The 26,531-nt window shown below is 40.8% G+C and overlaps 1 protein-coding gene across 1 annotated transcript; it reads right to left on the bottom strand.

The window, feature by feature from the left end:
- Positions 1 to 1,015: 1,015 nt before the first annotated feature.
- uqcrc2a (ubiquinol-cytochrome c reductase core protein 2a) lies at positions 1,016 to 25,420 on the bottom strand. Its single transcript, XM_084328179.1, has 14 exons — positions 25,333 to 25,420; positions 23,773 to 23,886; positions 22,301 to 22,450; positions 20,595 to 20,659; positions 20,373 to 20,429; positions 14,446 to 14,570; positions 11,719 to 11,816; positions 11,387 to 11,444; positions 10,437 to 10,532; positions 6,954 to 7,153; positions 6,125 to 6,205; positions 3,856 to 3,932; positions 1,525 to 1,678; positions 1,016 to 1,380 (listed from the first exon to the last, which is right to left on the bottom strand). Exons 1-14 carry the CDS (start codon positions 25,363 to 25,365, stop codon positions 1,297 to 1,299), a joined length of 1,392 nt encoding a protein of 463 aa, XP_084184305.1. The 5' UTR covers positions 25,366 to 25,420; the 3' UTR covers positions 1,016 to 1,296.
- Between the last annotated feature and the right edge of the window lie 1,111 nt (positions 25,421 to 26,531).

The following is a 26,531-nucleotide window of genomic DNA, read 5'->3' on the forward strand; positions in this document are numbered from 1 at the left end:
AGATGCTGTGAAGTGGTATTTTCTTTGCTAAAATAAGTGCTCTACAAATACTAGGTCTACATTCCAACACTGAGTGTTTTGTCATGAGTCTGTCATGACAAAACACGACATTGTCATGAGTCTCCCAGTCGCTCCACTCTGCAGTAAACAGAAAATAAATGTGCTGGTATCCTGTCTCACTTCATCCAACCAGGAGAGAACTCCACATTACAAAAATAAGAAATAAAAACAAATGTTAATATGTAAATATTGAAACATGTAAATTAATCTGCCAGTAAATATGGCTTGGCAAGATTTCTTGAAATAAGTAAAAATATCTAGAACTCTCTCTCCGGATTGGATAAAGTGAAAGGGATACCAGAAAAGCTAGCTAGCCAACAAGGTAATTTCACATACTTAAAAAAAAAAAAATCCTATTGTATAACTTACCCATTAACAGTCTAGTGATCTCAACTGAGTTAACGTGGATGTGGTAGATTGTGCACTATGCACTGTGCAGCAGCAGTCAACGTGTCTATGGCTTATGATCACTATTTTCTATTATCAACTATTATGAACAATACATACGTTAGATTTAAACAAATATTACCTAAGGTAAAATATTAAACATTATGCATAGTGCATACTAATTACCTACAATTGTACTAATATTTAGTTCTCTGAATGCCAGATATATGTAGTTAGGTAGTTGCCAGCATGTTGTAAATTCCAGAATAGCCACCAGAATAAAGATCCTAGGTGGTCTAGAACCTGAGTTACTGGTGAAATAACAGTAGGAGGCGGCGATTTTGGAAACTGATAACCATAGTTACCAGGGGACAAATCTGCGATGGTCCTATAGCCAAAAATGTTTCTTAGAGCATATTCTAAGAGTGTGCCAAATTTCATGCTTTTATCGTAAAGTGCACAATTCCCCAAAATATTGCACCCATCTACTGGGCTATAATGCCTTCCTGTATCTTTTCCAAGCTAGCCAGGTATAAATGCGAAGATACAAATTGAGAGGACAGCTGGGTGTCAATACTGTAGATAGACAATTTAATGAATTTACATCAAATATACAGTGAAAGAAAATACAAATACAGAAGAACACATCATTATTCTTCCAGTGGCTCCTTGTCTTTAATGTACAACTATTGCAGGACACACCTTAAATGATTGGTGACAACAAAAAGGATTATCCCTTGCTGTACGAGTCCATAAGCTTACAGTCTCATTTTCTCTTTTTCTTCTATAAGCAGCCGACCATAACCAAAGTTAAATAACAGTTTTATTTGTGGTTCCTTTATTGTGTTTTCATATTTCATCAACAAACGGTGTGTTGATTAGGTGTCCGCTAGCTGCCATGGATTTCTTGCCATCCACAAATTTCTTCGCAGCCTGGAAAAAGGGGAGAGGGAGAAAAGACCTTAAATATTAACACAGTGCCTAATTTCTGAAGTCTGGATTTAATTTGACGGATACTTCCAAGTTCATCTCGAAGGCTGTCGCTAGGAGACGGCGGTGACCGGAGAAGGTACTCACACTGATGACATCCTCGTGGGTAACAGAGTCTAGTCCTTGGACAATGGTCTCTGGTGCCTGGTAGGAGGCGGTGGCTAGGGCTTGGGCACCAATCTCCTCCAGCACTCCTTCAGAGCTCTCCATTGACATCAGGTACTCTGTCTTCACCTGGTTCCTACACACACACACACACAGTCAGTCAGGGTCCAGGTGTAGGGGGCGGTCACATAGAATAGATATCTCTCTCTCTGGTCTTCATACACTGTTGAGCTATCTCAAACTCCTCCCTCTTTTCTTGATCCTCCAAATCACAACCGTCGTTCACGATTGGAGGATAAAGAAAAGAGGGCGGGGTTTGAGATGAGTCAATTCAAAATCCGTTGCACGCCATGGCGCTTCAGTGTCTAGAACACCCATCTACGACCAGAACAGGGCCCTGTTTCTTGTACCTGGATAACTGAGTTAGCCGGATAACTTTAACTGGATAACTGGGTTAGCCGGACTTTCCGGTTTCATGTACGTGGATTTTCCAAATCACCATGACAACATATCCAAAAGTTTGAGCCTGGTCGAAAGCAGAGTTCAAGTTCAACTTAGCCTGAACCATCGCCACGCCCCCGCAAAGAAGTGACGGCCCGTTTCCTGAAACTATTCCCACAGTCTACGATCTGCATTATACCATTCTGAATTACGTTCTTGTGCTCCATTCTTCCAGAGGGGGCTTTTGAAATGTAAAATAGACCCAAAATGCTGATACTAAATTCACTTTGTCCTAAATAATGCACGTTATATATACCGTGGCGACGGTGGCGCTCGCTCGTGCGATGTACACATTATGTGGTTATTTTAATTGTAACTGGGATTAAGATGTCTGATGAGATGCGCTGTTTGACGGATTTGAGAAATTGAATGAGCCGTTGACGTCACATTAATGAATGAGGATAAAGAGATAAACTTCATTCATAACAAAGGATATTCTAAACACGGGTCTCTCGTTCATTAATGTATAAACAATGAATTTATCCCATCTGGCACAGTGGTCCAGCGGTAGTGCTCAAGCCTGCCAACCCAGCGACCGGGGTTCAAAACCCGGTCTTTCCAATATGATTTTTTTGAATATAATATTAATGATTATACGCCAAAGTAGCCTGGTTTTAAGTTAAAATATTATAAATCTACATGCATTGAGGATGTCATTCTTTATATAGCTCTCAACGTGCACCAAATTGAATTATTCCTATATTGCAAAAAGAAGGAGACGACTAGGGTCTTGAACCCCGGTCGTCTGTGTGAAAGTCAAAAGAACAACCCGTTAGACCACATTGGAGATAAGTTAAAGATTGACTATACATCAATCAATGGGTAAGAGAGCCGTATCGTAATTCTGTATAACAGTTAACTAATTATTTTCGCTAGCAAGATCTCATTTGATTATTCAATCCAGCAGGCAAGTTTAAAGAAATATAATCTGATTGATTGAGGTAATGAGGGACTTAAAATTAGCCTATAGATAACGCATTTAACTTGTCGGCGAGGCGATTGAGCCGTACTGCAATATGTTAATAAAGTTTTAAATCAATTAATCAATCAATGCCGCTAGAGAATCAGGATTTCTGCGATCGACACCTGCTGTCTTCTCAGCTGAGGCTGGCGCGCGCACTGATCCTGAGAATCAAGTCTGGCTTGAGTTAACGAGACTGAATCCACCTTCTTGGAACAGGAAAATCCCGGCTTCAAACATCGGGTTAACTGAAGCTGGATAATGACATCTTGATCGACTTAGTTGAACCACGTACAAGAAACAGGGCCCAGATCTGTGACGAGAGCACAGGCCACCCATTCCAAAGCAAGACGTAAGGAGAACCAATTAGGGATGTCCGATATTATCGGCCGACCGATATTATCGGCCGATATCGGCAGTAAAATGTGATATCGGAAAATATCGGTATCGGTAAAAAAAATAAAAAAAAAACAATTTTTTTTTTTTTTTTTTTTAACCTTTATTTACCCAGGCAAGCAAGTAAGAACCAATTCTTATTTTATTTATTGTCAAAAGTATGCATGTTGGTTTAATTCAACAACTTGTATGTTAATTTTAACTTTTTTAATGATCATATTTTGCACAGATAATGCTTACATTGAATGCATCCAGTGAAATTATTAGTTACCTGAAATTATTCCGTTTTTTTGGGGGGAAACCCTGCATATATCGGTATCGTATCGGTATCGGAAATTAAGAGTTGGACAATATCGGAATATCGGTATCGGTAAAAAAGCCAATATCGAGCATCCCTAGAACCAATAGAACCACTTTGAACACATTTATTAAACCACCAATTGTTTAACACTCACCTTGCTCTCGAGATGTCGGCTTCAGACACGTTCCCCTCGGCCACAGCCGTAATCTGGGCCATGGCGGCTCTGATCACCTGCACAAATGAGTACAGTAAGCACCAGTGGTGGAAGAGGAACACCACAATAGCACTCTGTTAAACGTAAATCTCCTCTACTCCAAATTGTCACGGTCAAGTTTATTAGTATGTCCCAAACTGGGCAATTCATGTTACAGCAGATAAATAGGAGCTCCAAAAAAACACAGCAAACATACATAACAAGAAGAACACAGACAGACATGTACAGTACATGGTCACAGGATCAGATCATGACAACAGTCAAACAAGCAACCACAACCATCCAACCCACCCACCCCACCTCAAAGCCACCCTCTCCTACCTCCTCCATTGATGGCACGAATGGAGGTAGGTATAAATGAGAATTTGTATCTATTTTTTTCAAGTATGTAAGTGTATGGGGGGACGGAGGCTCTCATCATGAGATTGACATGGCCCATGCAGAGCAGATGGAGGCAAAGATGGAAGTTCGACTGAAAAGGGCTGAAAGGAACATGAAGGTCCAAAGACAAACAGCTGAGAGGTGAGATCGTCAATGATCTGTATTGTACTGTGAGCAGGCAGACCCTCATGTCAATTACTTTTTTAGACACAACATGCTTCATTCAAAACGATTAAAGGCAGAGTGTGGAATCCTTCATATAGTAGTGAATGATAAAGAAGAGCCCAGGGGGGGGGGGGTTCAGCTGGGTAGTGTACTGCAGAGACCCGGGTTCAATTCCCAGCAGCGGCACTTCCAGCTTGGTCAGATGATCCAAGAACACAATTGGCAGTGTTCACAGGTAGGAAGCCGGTGGGGTATGAGTCGTGGTCATTGCAATAGTGACTCCTACTGGTCGGTTGGGGCTCTGGTGGAGATAGCATGAATCTCTGCATGCGTTATGCTCTCCCAGTGAAACTCCTAGCAATCAGTGAAAAGAAGCAGCTGGCGACTCCACATGTATCGGATGCATGTGGTAGTCTACACCCTCCCCAGGCCGACAGTAGGGTAGCACAATGATCAGGGGGGGAATTGGCATAACAACTAAATTGGGGAGATGGTAGAAAAAGGTAAAAAGGAAGTATTTTATATGGCATGTAGTTAATGTGGTAATTGATTGATTGAAAACTTTAATTAACAGATTGCAGAATGGGTACAATATACAAGGGCTGTCCCCGACTAAGGATTTAGATAGTCGACTTTGATTGGCCGAAATTAGCCGATAGTCGACTATTAGTAGACTATGAAAAAAAAGAAGTATAATTATAATTTTCTTTTTTTTATCATTCCATTTGGTGCTTAATGTCTGAAGGAGTCGACAGAAGGCTTCTTGTCCTCTGCAAAAGCATGCAATTGGTCCACTGATGGATACATCTTGATATTTGTCTAGTCTAGTGTGTTCATTAGATGGGTGAAATCCTCTTTCAGTGCCTCTGTGCCTGTTTTCTTAGGCAGTTAGCCTCTGGTATGCGTGCCATTAGCGTTAGCCACACTTATAGGCCTCTTTTCTTTTGGAAAGAATGATACAAACTTTTTTTAAATAAATAAAAAGATTTTCAATTATTTTTGCATTCGACTAAGAGGTTGGCAGTCGACTACGGCTCCTTTCGATCAATTAGTCGACTAATAGGGGTCAGCCCTAGTATATAGAGTACAGCTCAATACACACAATTGTTAAGGGAATGCAGACCAGAGAAAGACTTTCATCTTGTTTACATCAGGGTCCAATTCATAATGAAATGTAATCATTTTAATATACTTAAATATCTCAAGTTAAATTGCACATTATGTGATGTTGTATTTCAGTGCTTGGGAACGTTACATTTTGAATGCATTAAACTCTAAGGCAATGTTGAATTAGCTGTCAGCCCATTCAAGCTCGCTTTTATAACTTCCTCCTGATGCTGGCAGACTTAAAGATCTGAACTGCATCTTTTTCAATCAACTTACCATATTTCTCAGGCAAAGGATTTGTCTCCACAGTAACTAGTAACTGCAGAGTTCAGATATAGGTAGTGGAGTAAAAGTATCATAATGTACAGTAGTAAACTAGAAGTACTTAATGAAAACATTCAAGGTAAAAGTATCTAAAAATTGTACTTAAGGAGGGTGGGAAAGAACTTTGTTATTTCCACACCTGGTTAGCAGCACTACTACAACCGATTCTCCAGTAACTTTGGGATACATCATCTTGAGTAGTTTCATCTGGACTTTAAAACGTAGTGCTCACCTCCCCGGCGGCGTGTGCTTGTGCGATGGTGTAGACTCCAAACAGGCCAGAGTCAGAGTATGTGGTGTTGAAGGCTGTGGCCTGAAGGAACGGGTGGAGAAACGCATTAGTGTGGTTTTTGATAAATAATTTAAACACTCAGTCACTTCATTTACCAAACGCCCTGACGAAGACCAAATAGAATAATCCACAGCAACACATTTCAACCTGACTATTTCTTTCCTTTAAAATGATGTATAAATATTTACCATCATCACACGCCCTGAACCAACATTAAGGTCAAATAGTGTTTTTCTTTGTACCAAACTTCTAGTCAATAATTTAATAATTTTTATATAATAATTATTATTTTATAATTTAATAATTTAATTGTCTGCATTCCTCATCCCATCCAGCCATTCCATCAATCATACATCCACAATATATAATTCTAGGATTCAGAAGAATTGCAGGGAGAAGATTTATGTTGACATTAAGACTGCCACCCTTTAAAATGATTACTGGACTACCGGTAATCCACCGTTAAGGGATATTTCAGATTTTTGGAACAGTCAAAAAAGTCAGAATTATCCTTAGGTCTTAGTCAATAGATTAAAAGAATTCATGAAAACCACAAACGCATCTCTGGCATGACAAATGTTCACCAATATGCATTTGTTTTTAAGAAAGTCTAGGTTTAAAGAGGTCCTCCTGCATGACTGCACTGATCTGCAGAAGACTAATCAACAAAATCCTATGACTAATTAGTTGACAGCCTGCATTGCCATTTCCTTGTGCAGATGGATTGACAGAAAAACCACAGCTGTATTACGACAAAGGAGGAACTTACATCGAAGGGCTGCGCGGTGGCTTTGGCGATGCCCTGGCTCAGTTTGCTGGTGATGTTGGAGCCTCTCTTGACGTGAGGCCCGGCTCCCAGCACCCTCTGTAGCACCGCGAAGGCGTTGGCCTCCGCTGAACCAGTCACACCGCCCTCACTGGCGATCAGCGCGTGGACCAGACTGTCGTTATTCTGAATCCGCAGCTCACCTACACACATGAACAGGCACATCAACCACCACGGGACTACAGTAGAGCAGTGGTCTCCAACCAGTAGCTCACAAGCTGCCAGTAGCTGCTGCTTCTGAGCAGCTCACCAAGCACTCTCTGAAACCTTCCATCACAAGTGGGAAGGAAATCCAGCAGTTTTATAGGGGTGGGGGTGGGGGGATCAATAAATATATCGATATTTGCAATATATCGCAATACTTTATTTTGCGTGCCAATATTACATTGATGCCAAGAATCAATATTTATTAAATAATTGACAATCGCCTTTTTTGTACTGCAATACAAATTATTTATATAATATTCAGTGAACAGACTGAATATTATCTTATTAGATAAAACAGTATATATATTTTTTATTGCAGATTCTAAAAAGATTTTCCACTAGGGACATAATTTGCAGTTGAAAACAGGTAACAAATCACAACATCGTGACATTACAATATTGTGAGACTATAGCATCGTGATAATATTGTAACGTGGGGCCTCTGGTGATTCCCACCCCTACTAGCCAATCAGGAGTGCTTATTAGTTGGTATTCATCTCATTCCACAATTGGTTCATACAACCATATCAGCAGAGAGCACATTCAAACTAGTGGTGGCAACATTTGTATGAATAAGTCATACTACAGTCCGCTGGAATCTAAAAATGTTTGAATCATACATTAATTATGTAGTGTGAAAGTAATCAATATGTGTAATATTGTTTGGTAGAATCAATACAATGCGTTCTTTTAAAGTCGCTCTCGTTAACAAGACCCCGGCTCTAGAGCTGTAGTTCTAGACGAGTATGTCGAAGCCCACTGGTTTGTCATGAGCTTCCAAGTATACCTTGAGAATTGACTCAAATGTAAAATAATCAATGTCAAATACTTAAAATATTACATGTTACATGCCGTGTATTTGACCATCTCCAAATACATGTGTAATGCCCTGAGCTTTGTCTTCTTTTAGTGCTGGCAAAATGCAGGAAAGATGATTAGTCCAATATTTTACTGACTCCTAGTGTACGACCATACCAGGATGTCTGAGTGACCAAGCAAGTAATTGGATGTCCCTTCGAACTTTGTGTCTCACACAAGTGTGTCAAGGGATCAAAATGGGTGAGAACCACTGATCCATTAATCACCGTCCTATTAAAAGGGGAACAGTATTTATGAATATTATTTAGTAGGTACTACATCATGTTAGAAAAGAGCCTACACTGTACCTGTGCCTCACAGAGAACACACTTCAAAACCTTGTTGGGAGAGTGTCGTCACCAAAATCTCACCAGGCAGCTCAACAAGGAAATTAATGAAGCATGGAATAACAGAACATTAAAAAAATGTAAATACCATTTTGATGGAAGAGGAAACACTTGTAAGCTAGGAGAGGTATAACTCCTGTAGCCATTGATTTCTTGAGCTTACTCTCTGGAAAGCATGAACGGTGCAGGCAGAGGGCTGTGTGGTTAGAGTAAACAGGCTACATTAGACAAGCGGTGCTCGTCAATTTGTTTTTTGTTTAAAAGTCGGATTCAGAAGTCATGCTTACTAGTGTTGTGTAGGGTTGAGAGAGTAGCAATGGTGATATTGGTCACAATCCTGTCATTTTGAGTCAGGAACTGCAAAATGTATCAAGCTGTGACCGTGCAGTAAAAGCAGCCCTGCCTGCACTGATGCCTCGACTTCCCTTTGGTGGTAAACTCACAAAATCAATGGACACTGGAAAACTAACAGACAGAAATGTAAGATATACCTTCCCTAGGTTAGATGCTTTTCATCTTCCAGAAAATGGTACTCTGTCTATTATTGAATATATATTTTAACTTAAGATTTAATTTCACACTCCATTCATTCAGTCATTGAGCTGCCTGGCAAGATGACTGACAACACTCCCCCCAAAAGGTTTTGAAGCACGTTTTCGTTAGTGCACTGCAACCTTGCCCAAGCCCGACGGGGCCCTACCCGACCCGACGGGTTCGGGCTGGGTAGGGCTTTGTTTTTAAATAAATAATTCGGGCTCGGCCGGGCCGGGCAGTGCCCTCTTTAAAAAAAACATTTTTTATTGAGTCTTTTTTTTTTTTTTTGCGCGCTCGCTATACTCATAACTAGGGTTATAGGATAACCTTAAGTTTCTGTTTCATTTTCACGTAACGTAGAGCTGTCATCAGAGAGTGAAAGCCTCGTGTCTGAGGAGTCAAGATGTATTAGTTAACAGATAACATTGGATGTAATTACCGCAGCCTGGAGGGAGAACTCGAGTGGAGCGCTGCAGGTGGACGATGAACAAATGAACCAGACCGAAGTGGCATAGGTTGAAGTTGGAATATAGCCAGTTGGCGAACGTTTTAATTTGTTCTTGGATGTATGTAGCCGGTTGGCGAAGTTTTGTTAACGCTGTTCAACGCGTTGCTGACATCAACACAGCGAAGTGGTGAGTGACGAGTCTGATTATTATTATTTGCTGGTGTGTGGGGTCGCTCTGCTGCCCTGTTCTGTTGCGCTTTCATTATATAATAAATGTTGCTGTGCTCGAAATCTGATTTCTGTTTTCTGTTTGTTTGTATAGTGACTGAGTAGGCTATTGTGTCGTGTGTGTGTGTGTGTGTGTGTGTGTGTGTCAAAGAAGATTCAAATACGTTTTACGAGTCTGTGTGAGTCAACGCGAGCGCTGGGAAATAGAATTTGCGAAAAAGGCTATAAAATGGTTGTTAGTTTTCAGCATGATATGTGTTATTTAGTTAGACCTATTGGACATTTTCGTTTTTTGTTTAATATTAAACAGTATTAATAAACTAAAATAAAAATGTAGTTAATATATAAACAGTGTTTAGAATATTTAAAACAAAAAAATAATTAAGTTTTTGGCTATATAATTAATGTTTCTTTAGTTTTCACTATCTGTTATTTAGGTAGACCTATTGAACATTTTCGTTTTTGTTTATTTATTAAGTTCATATAAAACCGTGTTTCGCATATTTAAAACAAATACAAAAAATTAAAAATTGAATAATAATAATAATAAATGTTTTTTCCGGGATTTCACGCAGGCTAGGGCTTAAAATATTATTTACAGTCAGGCTTATTTTCGGGCAGGGCCTGAAGTTCACGGGCTCGGGCTGGGCACGGGCTTCATTTCAAGGCCCTTGCAGACCACTAGTTTTCGTTGAGTACAGTGTGGGCTATTTTCTAATATGTTGTATTACCACCTAAACTACATACATTTTCATAAATATTACTTAGTTTTAAAGTAATATTATTCTAGTGGGTGGGACTTACCTCCGCGGTATACAGCCTTGGCCCCGGGTGTTCCCATCCCACTGCGAGCACTCAAGAGCCCCTCACCGACCTGCCGCAGTATAGAGTGCTTCACACCTAGACACACCAATCAGAAAACATTCATATAAATCTCTCCAGCCTAGAGGGCACTGGGATGTTATGTGCTTTGATTAGAAACTCTGCCTCACACACTCTCTCTGGCCTTCATTCAGTCTCACCTCATGCATATGTGTTGTTCAGTCACCCAGGTCACATACACACTACCAGCAGTAGCACTTCTAACCTCTTCCCCACATACTAGCATCTACAGCCTAGATCTTTGGACAGAGGCCAAGTGACGACAGACACAGACAGACACACAGACACTAGGGGTGGGAATCGACAGAGACCTCACGATACGATACTATCGCAATACTTGCGTCACGATATGATAGTATCGCGATACTAAATATATCGCGATACGCTGAGTATTGCGAGAATTTCTTAATTTTTTTGGATCAAATTAAATGTATTACCTTTTTTCAAACTTTGTCAACATGTTTTATCTAATAAAATAAAGTTCAGTCTGTTCATCTCACTTCAATAATTTGTATTGCAGAACATGGTATTTTCTCAAGCAGACAGATGTAAACACTGTAATCTGTGTTGCATGTACCTGACAAACTGAACTGTTTGTATTACAGTCATATTCCAACTTAACTGAATGCACATGTGTGTGTGTGTGGACTACTGTACTATTACAGGTATTGAAATGAACAATGCAAATACCTTATACAATTTTTGTTTGTTTGTTTATGAATAATTAAATATTGATACTTGGCGTCCCTGTATCGCCACGCAAAGTATCTAGATACTACTACGTATCGATTTCCCCCCCACCCCTAACAGACACACAGACACACACGTAATGGACCTTGGGAAACCAACAGCACTAGCAGACAGACACTCACCTAGTCCTACAACAGCCATTCTGGCAGTGGTGAAATGGTTCTCAACAAAAAACTGCAGCTACAGGAGGGGGGGGGGGGTAAGAAAGAGGAAACGTGTGTTAAAAACGATGCGGTCTCAAACACAGCATCACGGCTCGGAAACACACCAGACTGGCTTAGCATCATCACAAATCACTTCATGTGAAGAATATTCAAACATCACACCCATTTCAATCCGTATGCCATAAGCATACAGTGATATAGACAGCTGAGCTCACTTACTCCTCCACTGCCATAATGTTGTCTTAACTTCCTACGAGGAGGTACCGAGCCATGGTACATGGAGCCCTTACCTGATCAGAGGATACACGACCGACCATGTAGTCAGGACAGTATAGAGAGTTGGATAGGGCATTCTTATACGCCGCTTCATGCAGTTTTTCAATCACACCTGCGGGGAGATAGAACATCAACCCATGTTACAGCCAGAAGTCAGTTCATTAACTTAAGGTGCACTTAGTCAAAAAAACAATGCTGCTTTATTTTACATTATAATCTCACACATCCAAAAAGTCTAAACAGTTTTGCACACATTCATTTAGTTTTACAGTTATTGAGAGTAAATTAGTTTTAATATGGCCACCAGTGATGTCATCAGTGTAGGGCTGCAACTAACAATCTTGACATGTTGCGCATGTTATGACTTTGAACGTCTGCCATTTCCACTGCAAAGCCCGGCACATAAGTAACAATACGATGCATCGGTCATGAATATGCAAATCGACAAAATGTCATGGTCAACGTCATCGATGACGTCGACTCATCGTTGCAGCCCTACATCGGGGATATTCAAGCCTTGTGTTGTGTTAATTACAGCTCCATGAAATGTAAAATAGCAATACCTTGTGTTAGAGGGACTGCTACCTGATCATTTCATTGAGCTGTAATTAACACAACAGAAGGGTTCAATGTCCCAGATGACATCACTGGTGGCCATATTCAAACTAATTTACTCTCGATAACGGTCAAACTAAATTAACACTATGCCGTCCGTCCACGAGTATATACGTGTTTCGGTGCCATGCGTTGTGGACCAGAGCCACGTATATAGCCGTGGCAAGTTGTTATTGTTTTATTCCATATTTATAACGCTATTAACGCCCGCGATCGAGATCCATGACCTACCCACATATTTGATTTTCTAAACATGCAATACCGGCCAGATCCGCTTAGGGGCGCCATTGCTCCACTGCAGTATCATTGAGGGAATTTAAAAAAAAAATCTTTTACAGTCTGTGGGCGGATCATATGAGCCTCGATTCCAAACGAAGACCCTCCATCTTTGATCACGTTACCGAACGCATATTTCAGCCTGGAATAATGGGATTTATGATTAGCCAATGGACATATCAATCTACCAGAATCCGATGACTAATGAAGAAATGCTGCCGGCGATCACATGGCCTGACGGTAGGATACTATTCCCCCAAATTACAGCTGGATTGGACATTGTTTTAAAACCTAACGTGATAGATCACTGACATTGGCTACCTGAACGCACACTCTATTGCAAATCAATAATACTAATCGGCGTTCCCCGCCGCCCCCATTTCATCCATAGATGCTCTGTAATAGTCCGGATGCTACGCAGTTTGTTTTATTTCATTCGTATATATACAGCAGAAATGGCGTTTGATATAACGGCGCCAACGTTTAGCCTATTATCTAGCTTCCTGAAAAAAAGAAGAGACGAAAAGCACGATAAACCTTATATTCACGTCGCTATAAAATGACAACCAACAGATGGATTTTTATTTTCTTTAAGCCATTATGAAGGCACGGTTTATGCACTCTGAGGCATAAATCGCTGCAAGAGTGCGGTCGCTGATGTATGTGTAGCTGAAAATGAAAATGTTTAACTTAACTTGACTACCGTAAATCCTCTAATAGTGGAGGGTACTCGAATAAAGGACGGGCCTCTTATAATGGCAGAGGGTTTGATGCATGCAGACAAATAAAGGCCGGTCTGCAATATAAGGTCGCAAAAAAAAGTATTTTTTGAATTTTTCGTGCCGTGATATAGAATGAGATAAACTCTTGCCAATGCAAATCAAGTGCTGCCTCCCGCTACACTGACTACCGTACATTAACGTTTCCCTCTGGTTGGCGTTAGCTTTAGCGCTAGCTAACGTCATAATATCTAGATCTGTGGTGTCAGCTGGATGACGTTGACTTCTTTTGCAAACGTTAACGTTCGCTATCTATATGGCGTTGGCAGGCGAGGCTGGCGTTGTCCAGTTGACACATTACAGATCATGATGCTATGATAGCGTTAGCTAAAGCTATTGCCTGCATGTCATCAACTCGATTCGACTGAGAAAGTCGAGAAGGTAGGTACCACACGCTAAATTGTCCCCGGACCCCGCAACCTATAGACAGTTCCAACTTCAGTGTGTGAATTACGTTAATCCCACAATTACTCAACTGCACTCAATATTTAAATACCAATGCTAGTCTAAATAAATGTAGACAGACAATGTACGTATTAAAAAAAATATATATAATAATAATAATAATAATAATAATAATAATAATAATAATAATAATAATAATAATAATAATAATAATAATAATAATAATAATAATAATAATAATGCAATAAAAGTCTGAAAATTAAGGGATTATGTCCATGAGTGTCATTTTTAGAAATTAAGGCCTGCCTCTTATATAAGCCTCTCTCTAATAAAGGCCTGGTGCTCTTTGCAGCTGAGGTAAATAGAAGACCCGTCCTATATTTGAGGATTTACAGTATGTGAAAAATCCAAAGGCTTTGTAACTCATAAGTACGGTAGTAAGTTGGTGTTGACATTTGAAAGAACAACAGAATGATGAACAAAGTATGGAATCCAATACTGAGGAGGTATTGCAGAACAGTGCAATATTAATCATATCGTGGCTCAAATACCATGATAATATCCTCCTAATCTGTGGAGTTCTCTGGCGATTACAGCTCCATTATTAAATACATGAGCAACATTTTAAAAGCTGGAAACGTTGGTAGAAGCTGTGCTGGTACTCACCTATCTGCGGGCACTGCTGTGCCAGAGCCTTGTCGATCTTCACCCTGGGGGTCAAGTCCTGGACCTCCCACGGTCGGAACTCCTGAGCTGTGGTCACGTCCACCAGGTACTCAAAAACGGTGTCTCTGGACACACACACACACACACGCAGGAGTCAACATATATCAGGGTAAGACCAGATGAGCCAACACTGTGCTACTAAATCCTGGCAGACATCAAACAATTGACCATTTCCAAAAGAATGACTGCCATCGCCAGGGGTGTGTTGCTGATTTCAAAGCTGGTTGCACTGTGTTTTAATAACAGCGCGTGCACGCACGCTCCCCGGCTTTACCCGATCGCATTGAATAGTTTTCGGGATCCCCGATTCATTATGCTGTGGTGGGTTATGTCGTGGCCCAAATGGACATACAATCTACCAGATGGCAATCAAATAATTGGAATATTCTTTTTGGAATCTCACCGGCCACAGGTAAGAGCAATTTAACGTCAATTTCAGCTTGATTGTGCCTTGTTTTTCATAGCCATCACCCTGATCAGCCTATGCTGTTGTACTAACGAATGCCATTATTGACAATCAATTAATCAGAAACGACCCCCCCCCCCCTTCATGCATTCATGATGAAACATAATATACAGATCATATGCATTTGAATTTTTAATTGTAGCATGTATAGGGACGAAATGCCAATGGATTAAGTATAATATGCGTCGCGGCCTATTACTAGCCACCCAGAAATTACCCTAAACCGCTCTAAAACCATACTTATATATATTTTTTTGTATCTCTCTTTCTCCAAAAACCATACTTATATTCACCACGGTATAAAACGGGAATGTATGGATGGAAAAATTATTTCTTTTTCACATCTTGAACGATAGATACTCGATGTCAAATGGGCCATAGTATTGCATCCATAGCAGCGTTTCCGTTAGCCGGTAATTACCGGTATTTGACCGGCAAAATCTGTTGAAGTCCGACATATTTAATCTCTCCGGTCATAATGTCCGGTGAAAATAATTCCCTCTAAGCACAATTTGATTATTTGAATTGTATTCAAATAGGCTAAAATTAAATAGCCTATGCGATGAACGAAACAATCATTACATTTGTTATCGTTGCTTCACCAAGCAGCCGGTCTAATAATGACGACGCTGTGTCAGCGAGAGCTTGCTGCTAGATTTGCGAAAAGCATGCAGCTGCAGACCCACAGAACCCACCAGCTTTGCTGGCACAGTGCGGTCCCCAGACCTGGAAAGCTGCTCTGCGGGTCTGCAGCTGGATGCTTCTTGCAAACTAACTGCAGCCAGCTCGCGCTGACAACAGCTTTCTATTAGACCGGCTGCTTGGTGAAGCAACGATGAAACGAATGTAATGAATCGTTCATCGCATAGGCTATTTAATTTTAGCCTATTTTAATACAATTCAAATAATCAAATTGTGCTTAGAGGGAATTATTTTCACCGGACATTATGACCAGCACCAAGTCGTTGGGAGGTGGAGATATACATCACGCAAACCCACGATAATGTTGCCGTCTCTCTCTGCCAAATTTCTCAGTTCTTCGCTTGATATAATTAATACAAATGTCCAATATAACGGAATTCGTTAGCTCATAAAAATGTGATTATAACAGACTGCTGTTTAGTGTCGGACCGACTGCCCACATACGCGGTCTATTTTATTTCAAGTCAGCAGCAGCACGGAGTATCGAGGGACTTATTTTATTTGGAATATATTAATGACTGTATACGCAAAAGTAGCCTAGTTTTAAGTAATAATATTATAAATATACATGCCTTGAGGATGACATTCTTTATATAGCCTGCCTATCAATTGTTTTAAAGCTCAATAAACTATGACCGGAATTAATCTCATTTGTCCGGTAGATTGAAATCTTGCAGGTCACGGAGACCGGCAACAATTTTTTCTAACGGAAACCCTGATCCATAGCTATAATATATATATAGTTATACAATGGCATGCAAATATCTTGATTGTGATTGGCTGAAACAGTCAAGTTAGCCGTTGTTATTTCGTATAACACACTCCACGTGACCCCAGATCACTCCCACAACCGAATAACTTTTTCTGAATGAGTCCGCCATAGATAGACAAATGGAAGTATGAATAGCCTTTGAACTAATGCTCCAAAAAAGATAGTCAACTGGAATATGTTTGTTCGTTACACATATGTTGGATTATGTAATTGGTTTGTCATGATCCATTGTGAAACAAAATAAAAATCCCGGACTTAAAAAAAATTTTAAAGAAAAGGGCCCGTCGATTTTGTGTGTGTGTCAGACTTGGATCTTGCGTTTCCCAAACTTAAGGTTGCGGACCCGTTTTTATTGGGTCGCCAATTGGCAGAGTAAAATGCATAACAATCAGGCACGTTGGAAGGGGGGGTGTAGCAGCTTCAGTTACTGCACAAAAGTAAAACGCTATTTTTATATACTGTAACATATATATAATATAAGTTATAAGTTTATCCTGCTCAAAGCACTTGACTTCACCATTACACTGACACACTTGTAAATACGTTAATTCTTGTTGGATTGCACGACTGTATTATTTTCCTCGCCGTGTGAAAAACTACAGAACTTTGCGTCTGAGGGGAGTGGCCACTGGCTGAGTGCTCTCCGTCTCTGCTTCAAAAGGACACTGGAAGTATGGATATATTCGTAACGAATAATTTAAAAAAAGATACAGTCAACTGGAATATGTTAGTTTACACATTATGTTGGATTATGTAATTGGTCATGACCCATTGTCAAAACAATAATAAATCACGGGATTTATATGAAGTTTGTTGTTAGATGGCATGCTTTGTAGCACCTCCCTCTGCACCTCCCTCTGCTTCTAGACACAGAGGCAATTCTTTTTTTTTGGACCTACTTTTTCTGTGGATGGTTTTGTGAATAAATCTCCATTATGCTTCAATTACTGTGTGTTTATCGTATAGCAATAAGGTTGGGTGAATTCGGCCATTGTATAAACACATTACATCACTTGAAGTCATGTGTTATAGTAATTAGATCACGCCTAGGGGGGTCTAACGACCCTCGGCTGCGCCTCGGGCCTAACAACCAGCCCTAGGCGTGATCTAATTGGACGTACTTCTAGAATTTACTACACGTCATCTGATGTTGACCGGATGGGCGAGGGGGCGTTTATAATTCCGTGGGCAACGTTATACCATTCATCTAATGTGGGTCATATGTTCATCATAGCATAGCATAGCATCATAGCATCATAGTTAGTATCGAACACGGTAATACTACACGCTAAAACTCACCCCAGTCTCCTCGGGCCGTTGGGCGATCAGCGTGGAGTAGACAGTTTTCAATTATGAGATGTTGAAATGCCGGATCTATTTCCAGGTTGTATAATAGTATATACGTCCAAATCATGTTGTTTTTTCGAGTTATTTCCACCGATCGATGTTCACTGTGTGAAGACGGAGTCTCTCTAATATTAGCGAGTGCCCGGACCCCATATGGAGTGAGTCCTGCCGGGTTAAAGGTTGACATCCGGTTTCGATCTGCCGATCGGCCACCAGATGGCGCTCTTGAACCGCTAGAGGGTTGAGAGGAGATCAGCACTGTGTGTCAAGGCTGCGGAGGGGAAATATGATTTCGATCACAGATTTTTGAAATATTGATATCAAAGACGAGTTACGGCGTCCTAGGCAACTTGAGCATGGCTAGGAAAGACGCCTAAACACGTTTCCGGCAGTTAAAGTGTTAACACATTCCCTGCCACACACTTTCAGCATCTTATACCATTCTCTGCCAGTACTGTAAGTCTATGGAGATGTTCACCTTCTTTGCAGGGCTATAACTTTTTAAATTGTATTGCTAAATTGACATTACTATGGCCCATTCAACATCGATTATCTATCGTTCAGGATGTAGGAACGTTTTACTTTTTCATTCACACGAAAATACAGTCTAGAATATAAATATGTTTTTATCGTTTTCTGCAGTAATTCCTAGAACGTGAGATATAGGCATAAATGCATATATAGATTATCAAATGCCGTTTGTTACCAATCCACGCTATATTAAAAATTTCAACTATACATGGTCCTAAACGTTATGACTGATCATGCGCGGGTGAACGGGGGGGGGGGGTCATTTATAATTCCGTGATCGTCGTTAAATGCTTTATGTAGTATGGGTGATATATAGATCAGAGCCGTTTGTATGGATAATAATAAACAAACGGGCTGAAAGTAACGTCAGCCTCCTCTTACCGTTGGGCGATGAGACTGGAGCAAAAAGATCCCAGTTATTTGATGGGGATCGAGTCGATCCATTTCCGGTTTGTATAATACTAATACACGCCCAAATCATGTCGATTATTGAGTTATGGCAGCGATCCATATCCACGGTGTGTGGCTAGAGTCCCGCGACGATATGCGAGTGGCCGGACGGATTTAGGAGACGCACCGATATCCAACCGGCCATTTCCGGTTTGGCAACTCGCCGATCATCCACCAGGGGGCAGTATTGAAGCGTTGCAGAGTTGTGCCGGCTCACACAGCATCAGACCAGGCTCCGTGAGGGAAATATGAATACCATGGCAAAAATATGAAATATGATCTCAATAACGTCGTATGCCGTGGATTGGCAGAATTCGCATGAACTTGAAACACGTCGTACAACGTGATTGGCGGGGAAAGTGTTAACACTTTGGCGACCAGAGTCCCGCGGCGATTTATAGTCCAGACGACCAGGGTTCGTCAACAAACCGATGTACTTTCTAACAGCTATATATATACTTTATAGTATTGCTATCTGTCCATTCTCATTGTCACTTAATACGCATAAACCGTGCCTTCATAATGGCTTAAAGAAAATAAAAATCCATCGGTTGGTTGTCATTTTATAGCGCCGTGAATATAAGGTTTATCGCAGTTTTCACCTCGTCTTTTTTCTGGGGAGCTAAATATGAGGCTAAAGGCTAGTCACGTTATATCAAACGCCATTTCTGTTGTATATATACGAATGAAATAAAACAAACTGCGTAGCATCCGGACTATTACAGAGCATCTATGGATGAAATGGGGGCGGCGGGGGACGCCGATCAGTATTATTGATTAGCAATACAGTGTGCGTTCAAGTAGCAATCAATCGCTTGCGTGTTACAACAATGTCCAATCCAGCTGTAATTTGGGGGAATAGTATCCTACCGTCAGCCCATGTGATCGCCGGCAGCATTTCGTCATTAGTCATCGGAATCATCGGAATAAATCCCATTATTCCAGGCTGAAATCTGCGTTCGGTAACGTGATCAAAGATGGAGTATGTTCGGCTGGGATCGAGGCTCATATAAAAAACGCCCCAGACAGTAAAAAAAAATATTTTCCCATTCGGCCTCAATGATACTGCAGTGGAGCGATGGCGCCCCTAAGAGGATCTGGCCGGTATTGCATGTCGCCGATTTAAATCTGGCGGGTAAATCTGCAGAGCCGATCGGGGACCTTGATCCGTTTATTAATATGGAATAAAACAATAACAACTTGCCACGAGTTAACTCGTGGCTCTGGTCCTCAACGGGTGGAATCGAAACACAAGTTAAGTGTTAAGGTGCTATAGATAACATTTTTATTTTTTTAATACATCCACAGAGGCTTTAGAACGGTGCAGAATAAAAGTATTGCTTTCTCCCCCCAAAAGATTGATTAATGAATTTATCATTTAAATAAATTTTTTAATATTGTATATTTATATAGTGTTTAATATTTAATATTATTATAATAAATAATTAAGTATTTGATCCGTGTATCCAAGTGTTTTCTTCTTCTGTGTCTTAACCTTGTTCTTTTATATACAAAGCCCTTTACTACTTTGGAAAGGTGCTATACAAATAAAGTTCATCATCATTACCATGTGACTGACAGAAGAAGGGCGGGACTTACAGGTGGTCTCTCAGGCACTCCACTGAGTAGGTGATGGTTTCCCTCGATGACGTCACACTGCACGGAAACACAGGCAGACACAGTTGGGGGTGGGGGGGGGGGGGGGGGGTCAGCCAATGGGAACATCACATGTGGACAACTTATTTATAGCAGGTTAAACAGGGACGTGAGTGTATGTACGTGTGTAAAGGGGGGAGACAAGACTATATTATACTCACTAACCTCAAGCTGCCCCCCACTGCTTCAACACCACGACAGATCCTAAAGGCAGATGCACCTTTAGTAGTCTACAGAAAATACATTTAATTAATTAATTAAAACACCCAAGATCCTACAGACTGGTGGAAATAAAATAAAAAATAAGGTCCAAGGCAACTCTTCTGTTAATTATATGGCTAGTTCATTATGAACATTAAAAGTACCAACATGTTTCAGCCTATTCAGGCCTTCATTAGGGTGTGTGTGAGCAATTGACAGGTGCCATCTTTATTAACAATGGGTGACAACTGGCATTGGAATACATGGGTCAATTATCAATCACCTATAGGGGTCAGTACATAGTACACCAACATCACAAGGCTACCTAATACATTAACACTTTCACTGCCACGCCGCGTTTTCCTTTTTACCCCCTTGCATGCCACCATCCACTCCAATGTTAACGTTAATATCGCCTAATCTATGTTTTAAATTATGGCTATGTGTCTAATCTGCCCGTCGCTTATCAAAGAATCATTTTCCAGTCAACATTGTCAAGGCAGATTGTTTTTTTATCGCTTCATTTCCGTTTGATAGCATTTTGAAAATCACCCGTTTTCGCGGAAAAAACAACCCATGCCTATGATAATCGCCTTTTACTGGAATATTCCAGAACGTTGTCATTTGTCGGCCTATTTATGAATCGTTTTCAAATAAACGCTAGATGATCGATAGTATAATGTGTGCGCACGCACGCCCGTGCCGCGCGCTGATAATCGCTGCTCTTATTTCCTCATGGCTTTTACAGCCATATCACATAAACGCTTATATATCCGTGAAAACGAGTCTGATTATCCTAACACTGATAACATAGATTCCTTACCTGAGGTCAAATGGTATCCAAATGGTTTATTCCAATTTCCTATCGCCATTCGAAAAAAATCGATAATTGTATTGATCCATCGTGTGTACAGTATAACCCATATTCGCCGTGGCTTAGAGGCTCCAGAATGAACTCTGGTAGACCCCGGCTGCATCAGTGAGAAGTAAAATGTGGAGTCAGAAATCCGTTCTCCCATTCACTTTCATTGAGTCCATTCCAAAAGGGTGATTTACCATCTGGGAGACGATAGGGGGCGCTTTTTTCACATCTGAGCGCCGGCGGTCCCTGGATCTCCAACGGTAGGCTCGCATGATGCAATATGATTTCAGATTGCTAATAAAAAAATTAATTAAAAAAAAACGAGAATACCCGTGACGTGGCATTCAACCCGGGGGGTAATAACCCGAGAAAAGCTGTGAGTGGCACTCAAAGTGTTAAAAGGGTCTATAAATAGCTATTGAATCATAACTCACAGTAGAAAGCATATTTTCCTTAAAACTTCAGATATAATACATATCAAAATTCAAATGGAATACAAAAATCACAAGAGGAATGAGAGAAACCAAACGCTGCAGTTGTAGGCTACCTACAGTGTGGCACTGTGTAAGATGTAGGATGTGTGTGTAGAGGAAACCTGGGGGTGGAAATTGGTCAAACTCTGTAATGTATCAAGTATCTTCCGGGAGTTTGTCCATCATAACACACAAACACAAGATAGTTTGTTTTAGTTTGCCTGCAATGGTGGCAGACAACTCCGCTGCCATGTGCCACACTAAAAGGAACTATCTGGGCTAAGTACAAATACTCATTGCACAAAGCTCACATAGAAATCCACAGAACATCTTACCAGGTTGGCTGCCAAACGCAGCAAGTGAGAGACACCCTGATTCTCCACGGTCTCATAGCGGCTGCCAGCTTTCACCAACACACTGACACTGGTCAAGGGTGAGTAGTTCTCCAGTGATGCTATCACTAGACCGTTTGGAAGCTTGGACACCTGGAGAGGCATGAAGGAAAAGTGTGTTAGAAAAATACAGATAATATACAATACAACTTTTAAATGATTCAGCCTTTGAAAGACTGCTGGAGAAAATGAACATTGACACTCTGGAGATAGATAATTGTCTATCCAAAATAAATCATGATGGGTTTTGGAGGCGAGGCAAGTTTATTAATATAGCACATTTCATACACAGAGGCAATTCCAATTCAAAGTGCTTTACATAAGATATATAAAAAAGAAAGAGCATAAAAGATTTTAAAGAGCTTAAAAAATAAAAGTCATAGTGCATTTTAGAGTCAGAGTGCAGCGATTCTATTTCAATTAAAGACAAAGGTGAACATAAAAGTTTAGTCTATTTTTGGCGGCTAGGTGGTGTAGTGGGCAAGGCACTCGCCACCAGTGTGGAGACGCTAGGATTCGCGTGTTCGAATCCAGCTCTCCACATTGTTTTCAGTTTAGCTGGTCGTCCGCAGTAATACACATTGGCCGTATTACGGGGAGGGAAACTGAAGGGTGGGGATCGGGCGTTGTGAACAAGCGACTCCTACAAGTCGGTTGGTGCGCCTGCGCAGTAGAATCAGAAGTGTCGGGGGCAGCGTGAGCCTCCCACGCGTTACTCCTCGACACTGAGAGATCGAGCTGCGCAGGTGAAAAGATGCGACTGCTGTTACCTCAAGTACCGGAGGGGACTTGTGCTATGTATGACTTAGTCCACATTGCAGCCGGCTTGTGGGAGGCAAGAAACAGCGTTCGTGACAGGGGAGGGTTGAATTGGATGATACGAAATTGGGATGGGAGAAAATATAGAAAAATGGGAGAAAAAGTGGATAAAAAAAAAAAAGTTTAGTCTATTTTTTTTAAGCCAGAGTAGCCAAAGTTTGGGCAGATCTTCCACAAGTTTCCTCCAACTATGTGCAGTGTAAGAACAATGATGCTTCACCGTGTTTTGTTTTAATCCTAGGAACAGTTGGCAGACTGGTCCCTAAGAGGGTTCATATCAGAGATGTGTTTTGGCCCTAAACCATTAAGTGATTTATAGACAGGTGACAGTATTTAAGTAAATTCTAGTAGCCAATGCAGATACCTGAAAACTGGTGTAATATGTTCAGCTTTTTAGTCTTTGAGGCAAAAAATGTCCTATTCATAGTATTCTCATGCTGTTTATTGCCATACAATACGGCACAGTGCCACAACTCATTGGCCACAGTTGTCATTTAACGTTCACCTGCTATATTCGATTAAAACCACCCGTTGTTGGCAACTAAAATATCTGCAATCGAATACTGTCGGTGTGTGTAGCCAGAGGCAGAACCTACCTGTACATTCTGGGGAGGAAGCAGGGCAGCAGGGGCAGCCTTGCGGCTGGGCTTGGGGAGTACATATGCCTCAGTTAGAGGCTCCCTCCTCTGGGGAGCAGCATAGCATCGTCTCTGTGGAAAACAACAGACCCCAAATAAAGCAAACACTGGGGTTGTTTTTATTGTCCTTGTTAGGGCACCGCCTTATTTGAGGATAATGGGTAAAAGAATGGCAACAAGTAGAAAAGTACCTTAAAAAAAAGAATACATATACATTTGTATTGTATAGTTTCTATAGATATAATATACGTTGTGTATTATGTTTACAAATCTACTACAGTTGAGGAGCAGGGGGAATCTCACGTTTTTCTGAATGTATGGACATTTAAAAAAGAAAAAGCTGTGACAACAAAACAATCTGAATCTGAAGTGCTAAACTAGTTAGCACTGTTTGACAGACTGTCCTTAATTGACCCCCAAGTAGTGAGTTATTTCCCGACTGGCATCTAGTGGGAGGTAAAGCACTAGTATGCCAATAGGGAGGCAATGTCTTTATCCTGCAGTATAATGACCCAATATAAGTCATTTTAAGAAAGGTCTCGTCAATATCCTCTATTCGATCCAAGCTATACTACTATCCAAATGATGCAAAGATTAAAGAGCTAGTGAAATGAGTTTAGTGACCTGAACATGAGTTTAGTGACCTGGAATGAGATTCACAACCAAGTCTATGGCTACAGTTACACAAACTCAGATTAACCACGAGCACCGAGTGTAAAGACAACCACAGGAACTGTGGTTCAGCTCCTCCATCATCTATCAGTTGTTGTCAAGCACCACTAGCTAGCTAGACTGTCAGTATCATCCCATCTGTCATGACAAACAAAACAGCACAATTATTGCTACATTAATTATATTGTTCCATGCCAATAGCCTGCTCTCAATTCCTGTAAAGTAATGTAGTTAGTTAAATTTTGCTACTTTTGTTTTGGCTTGGCATTTGATTGAGGCAGCAGTCTATCGATATTATATTAGTGGTGACACTGACATGGTGGTATGGACCAGACAACACCCAACAAGGATGATGTCAGTCTGGTCCATAGCACTCAAGGTTGTAACATTAGTTGGGACTTGGGATTAAACTTCATCTGAAACTATCTGTGATCTGATATGACCTTCATAGGTTGCGCACTAGTTGCGCAGCCAGGAGCCATCTAGCTAACGTAGCTAATGTTATCAATGCTTACTCAAGCTAGAGAGGGGTAGTTGGCTAACTAAATTGCCCTTTAGATGAGCATGAAGCATACTGATGTTTCAGATGGAAGTTATTAGTTGCCGGAAAATTGGATAGCAGGTTAAATAACAACAACGAAGTTGCCTAGCTCTTCAAGTTAAATGCCGCACAGTGCCTTGGTTAGTTTAGCTAATAGCAACTGCAGCCAACCTGGCTAAGGTTAGCTATGGTTATAGATATGACTTCAACTTCAAGTGAAAGCGGTGACCACACGTCACAAAGGTTACATCCAAAAGGTTATTATTGCAACGGCTCACATTAAACCGTGAAAAGAAAGAACTCACGGAGAGATGATTGAGAGATCGGATTCCTCTCATGACTCCAGTCTATCCTTCAGCCAGATATGGCGGATGTATCTGACGCACTACCCACAAACCACCGCGCGTTTGGAGGCAATCAAAGATATTTTATGTTCAAGATTTCTGCTGGTTGGTCCAATTTGCTTACCTTTGTCAGACATACATACATATTTTAGTCAGACATACTACACTATCTAGGCCTTATATGTCTCTGTGACAGGCAAGATATTGATTGTTTGATTGATTGATTTATTGTTTGATTGATTGATAACTGACAAAATTATGGAAACACATTAGTTACAAATGGATCTGGTGACACACAGGCCTACTGCTCAACCAGCAAAAAAGAATTTCATCAATGACAAAACTGAGGAAAACAAAAACAAACCACGTGAACTTTGGAAATTACTCAATAATCAACTAGGATGCAGTAAAAAACTTAAAACCAGATTCTCAAACATAAACATAAAAACTGACAACACGCTCATCACAGACAAGCTGGATGTAGCCAATTACTTAAACATTTTCTTCACAAACATAGCCACAACACTGGTAAACAAACTACCCTCCCACTCAGGGCTTTATGGGGTAGAACACATAGTAGCTTTCTACAAAAACCTAGGGGTCCGCAAGGACGACTTCAAGCTGGAAACGGTAACAACAGATGAGGTACTCAATAAACTGAGCGCCCTCCAACCTAACAAGGCCACTGGCCATGACAACATCCCCTCCAAATTCCTCAGAGACTCAGCAGCCGCCATCACACCAATCATCACACACATAATAAACCTCTCCATAAAACAGGGACACGTCCCCAAGGACTTCAAAATTGCGAGGGTGACCCCTCTGCACAAAAAGGGCAGCAAATTAGACCCAGGCAACTACCGCCCTGTTTCTATTCTCACCTCCATCTCGAAAGTCATGGAAAAAATAGTCTACGAACAGGTCGAAAAGTACCTAGCGGAAAAAAATCTAATCTACGAATTCCAATCTGGCTTCAGAACATCCCACTCCACTGACACATGCCTTCTCTATTTGAATGACCACATCAAACAAGAGGTGGACGCAGGCAAATACTGCGGCATGGTCATGCTGGACCTACAAAAGGCCTTTGACACGGTCAATCACTCCATTCTGATTGACAAGCTAAAAGCAATTGGTTTTGATAGTCTATCAGTGAGCTG

This window comes from Notolepis coatsorum, assembly GCF_963971535.1.
Source record: "Notolepis coatsorum genome assembly, chromosome: 14".
NCBI classification, from domain to species: domain Eukaryota; kingdom Metazoa; phylum Chordata; class Actinopteri; order Aulopiformes; family Paralepididae; genus Notolepis; species Notolepis coatsorum.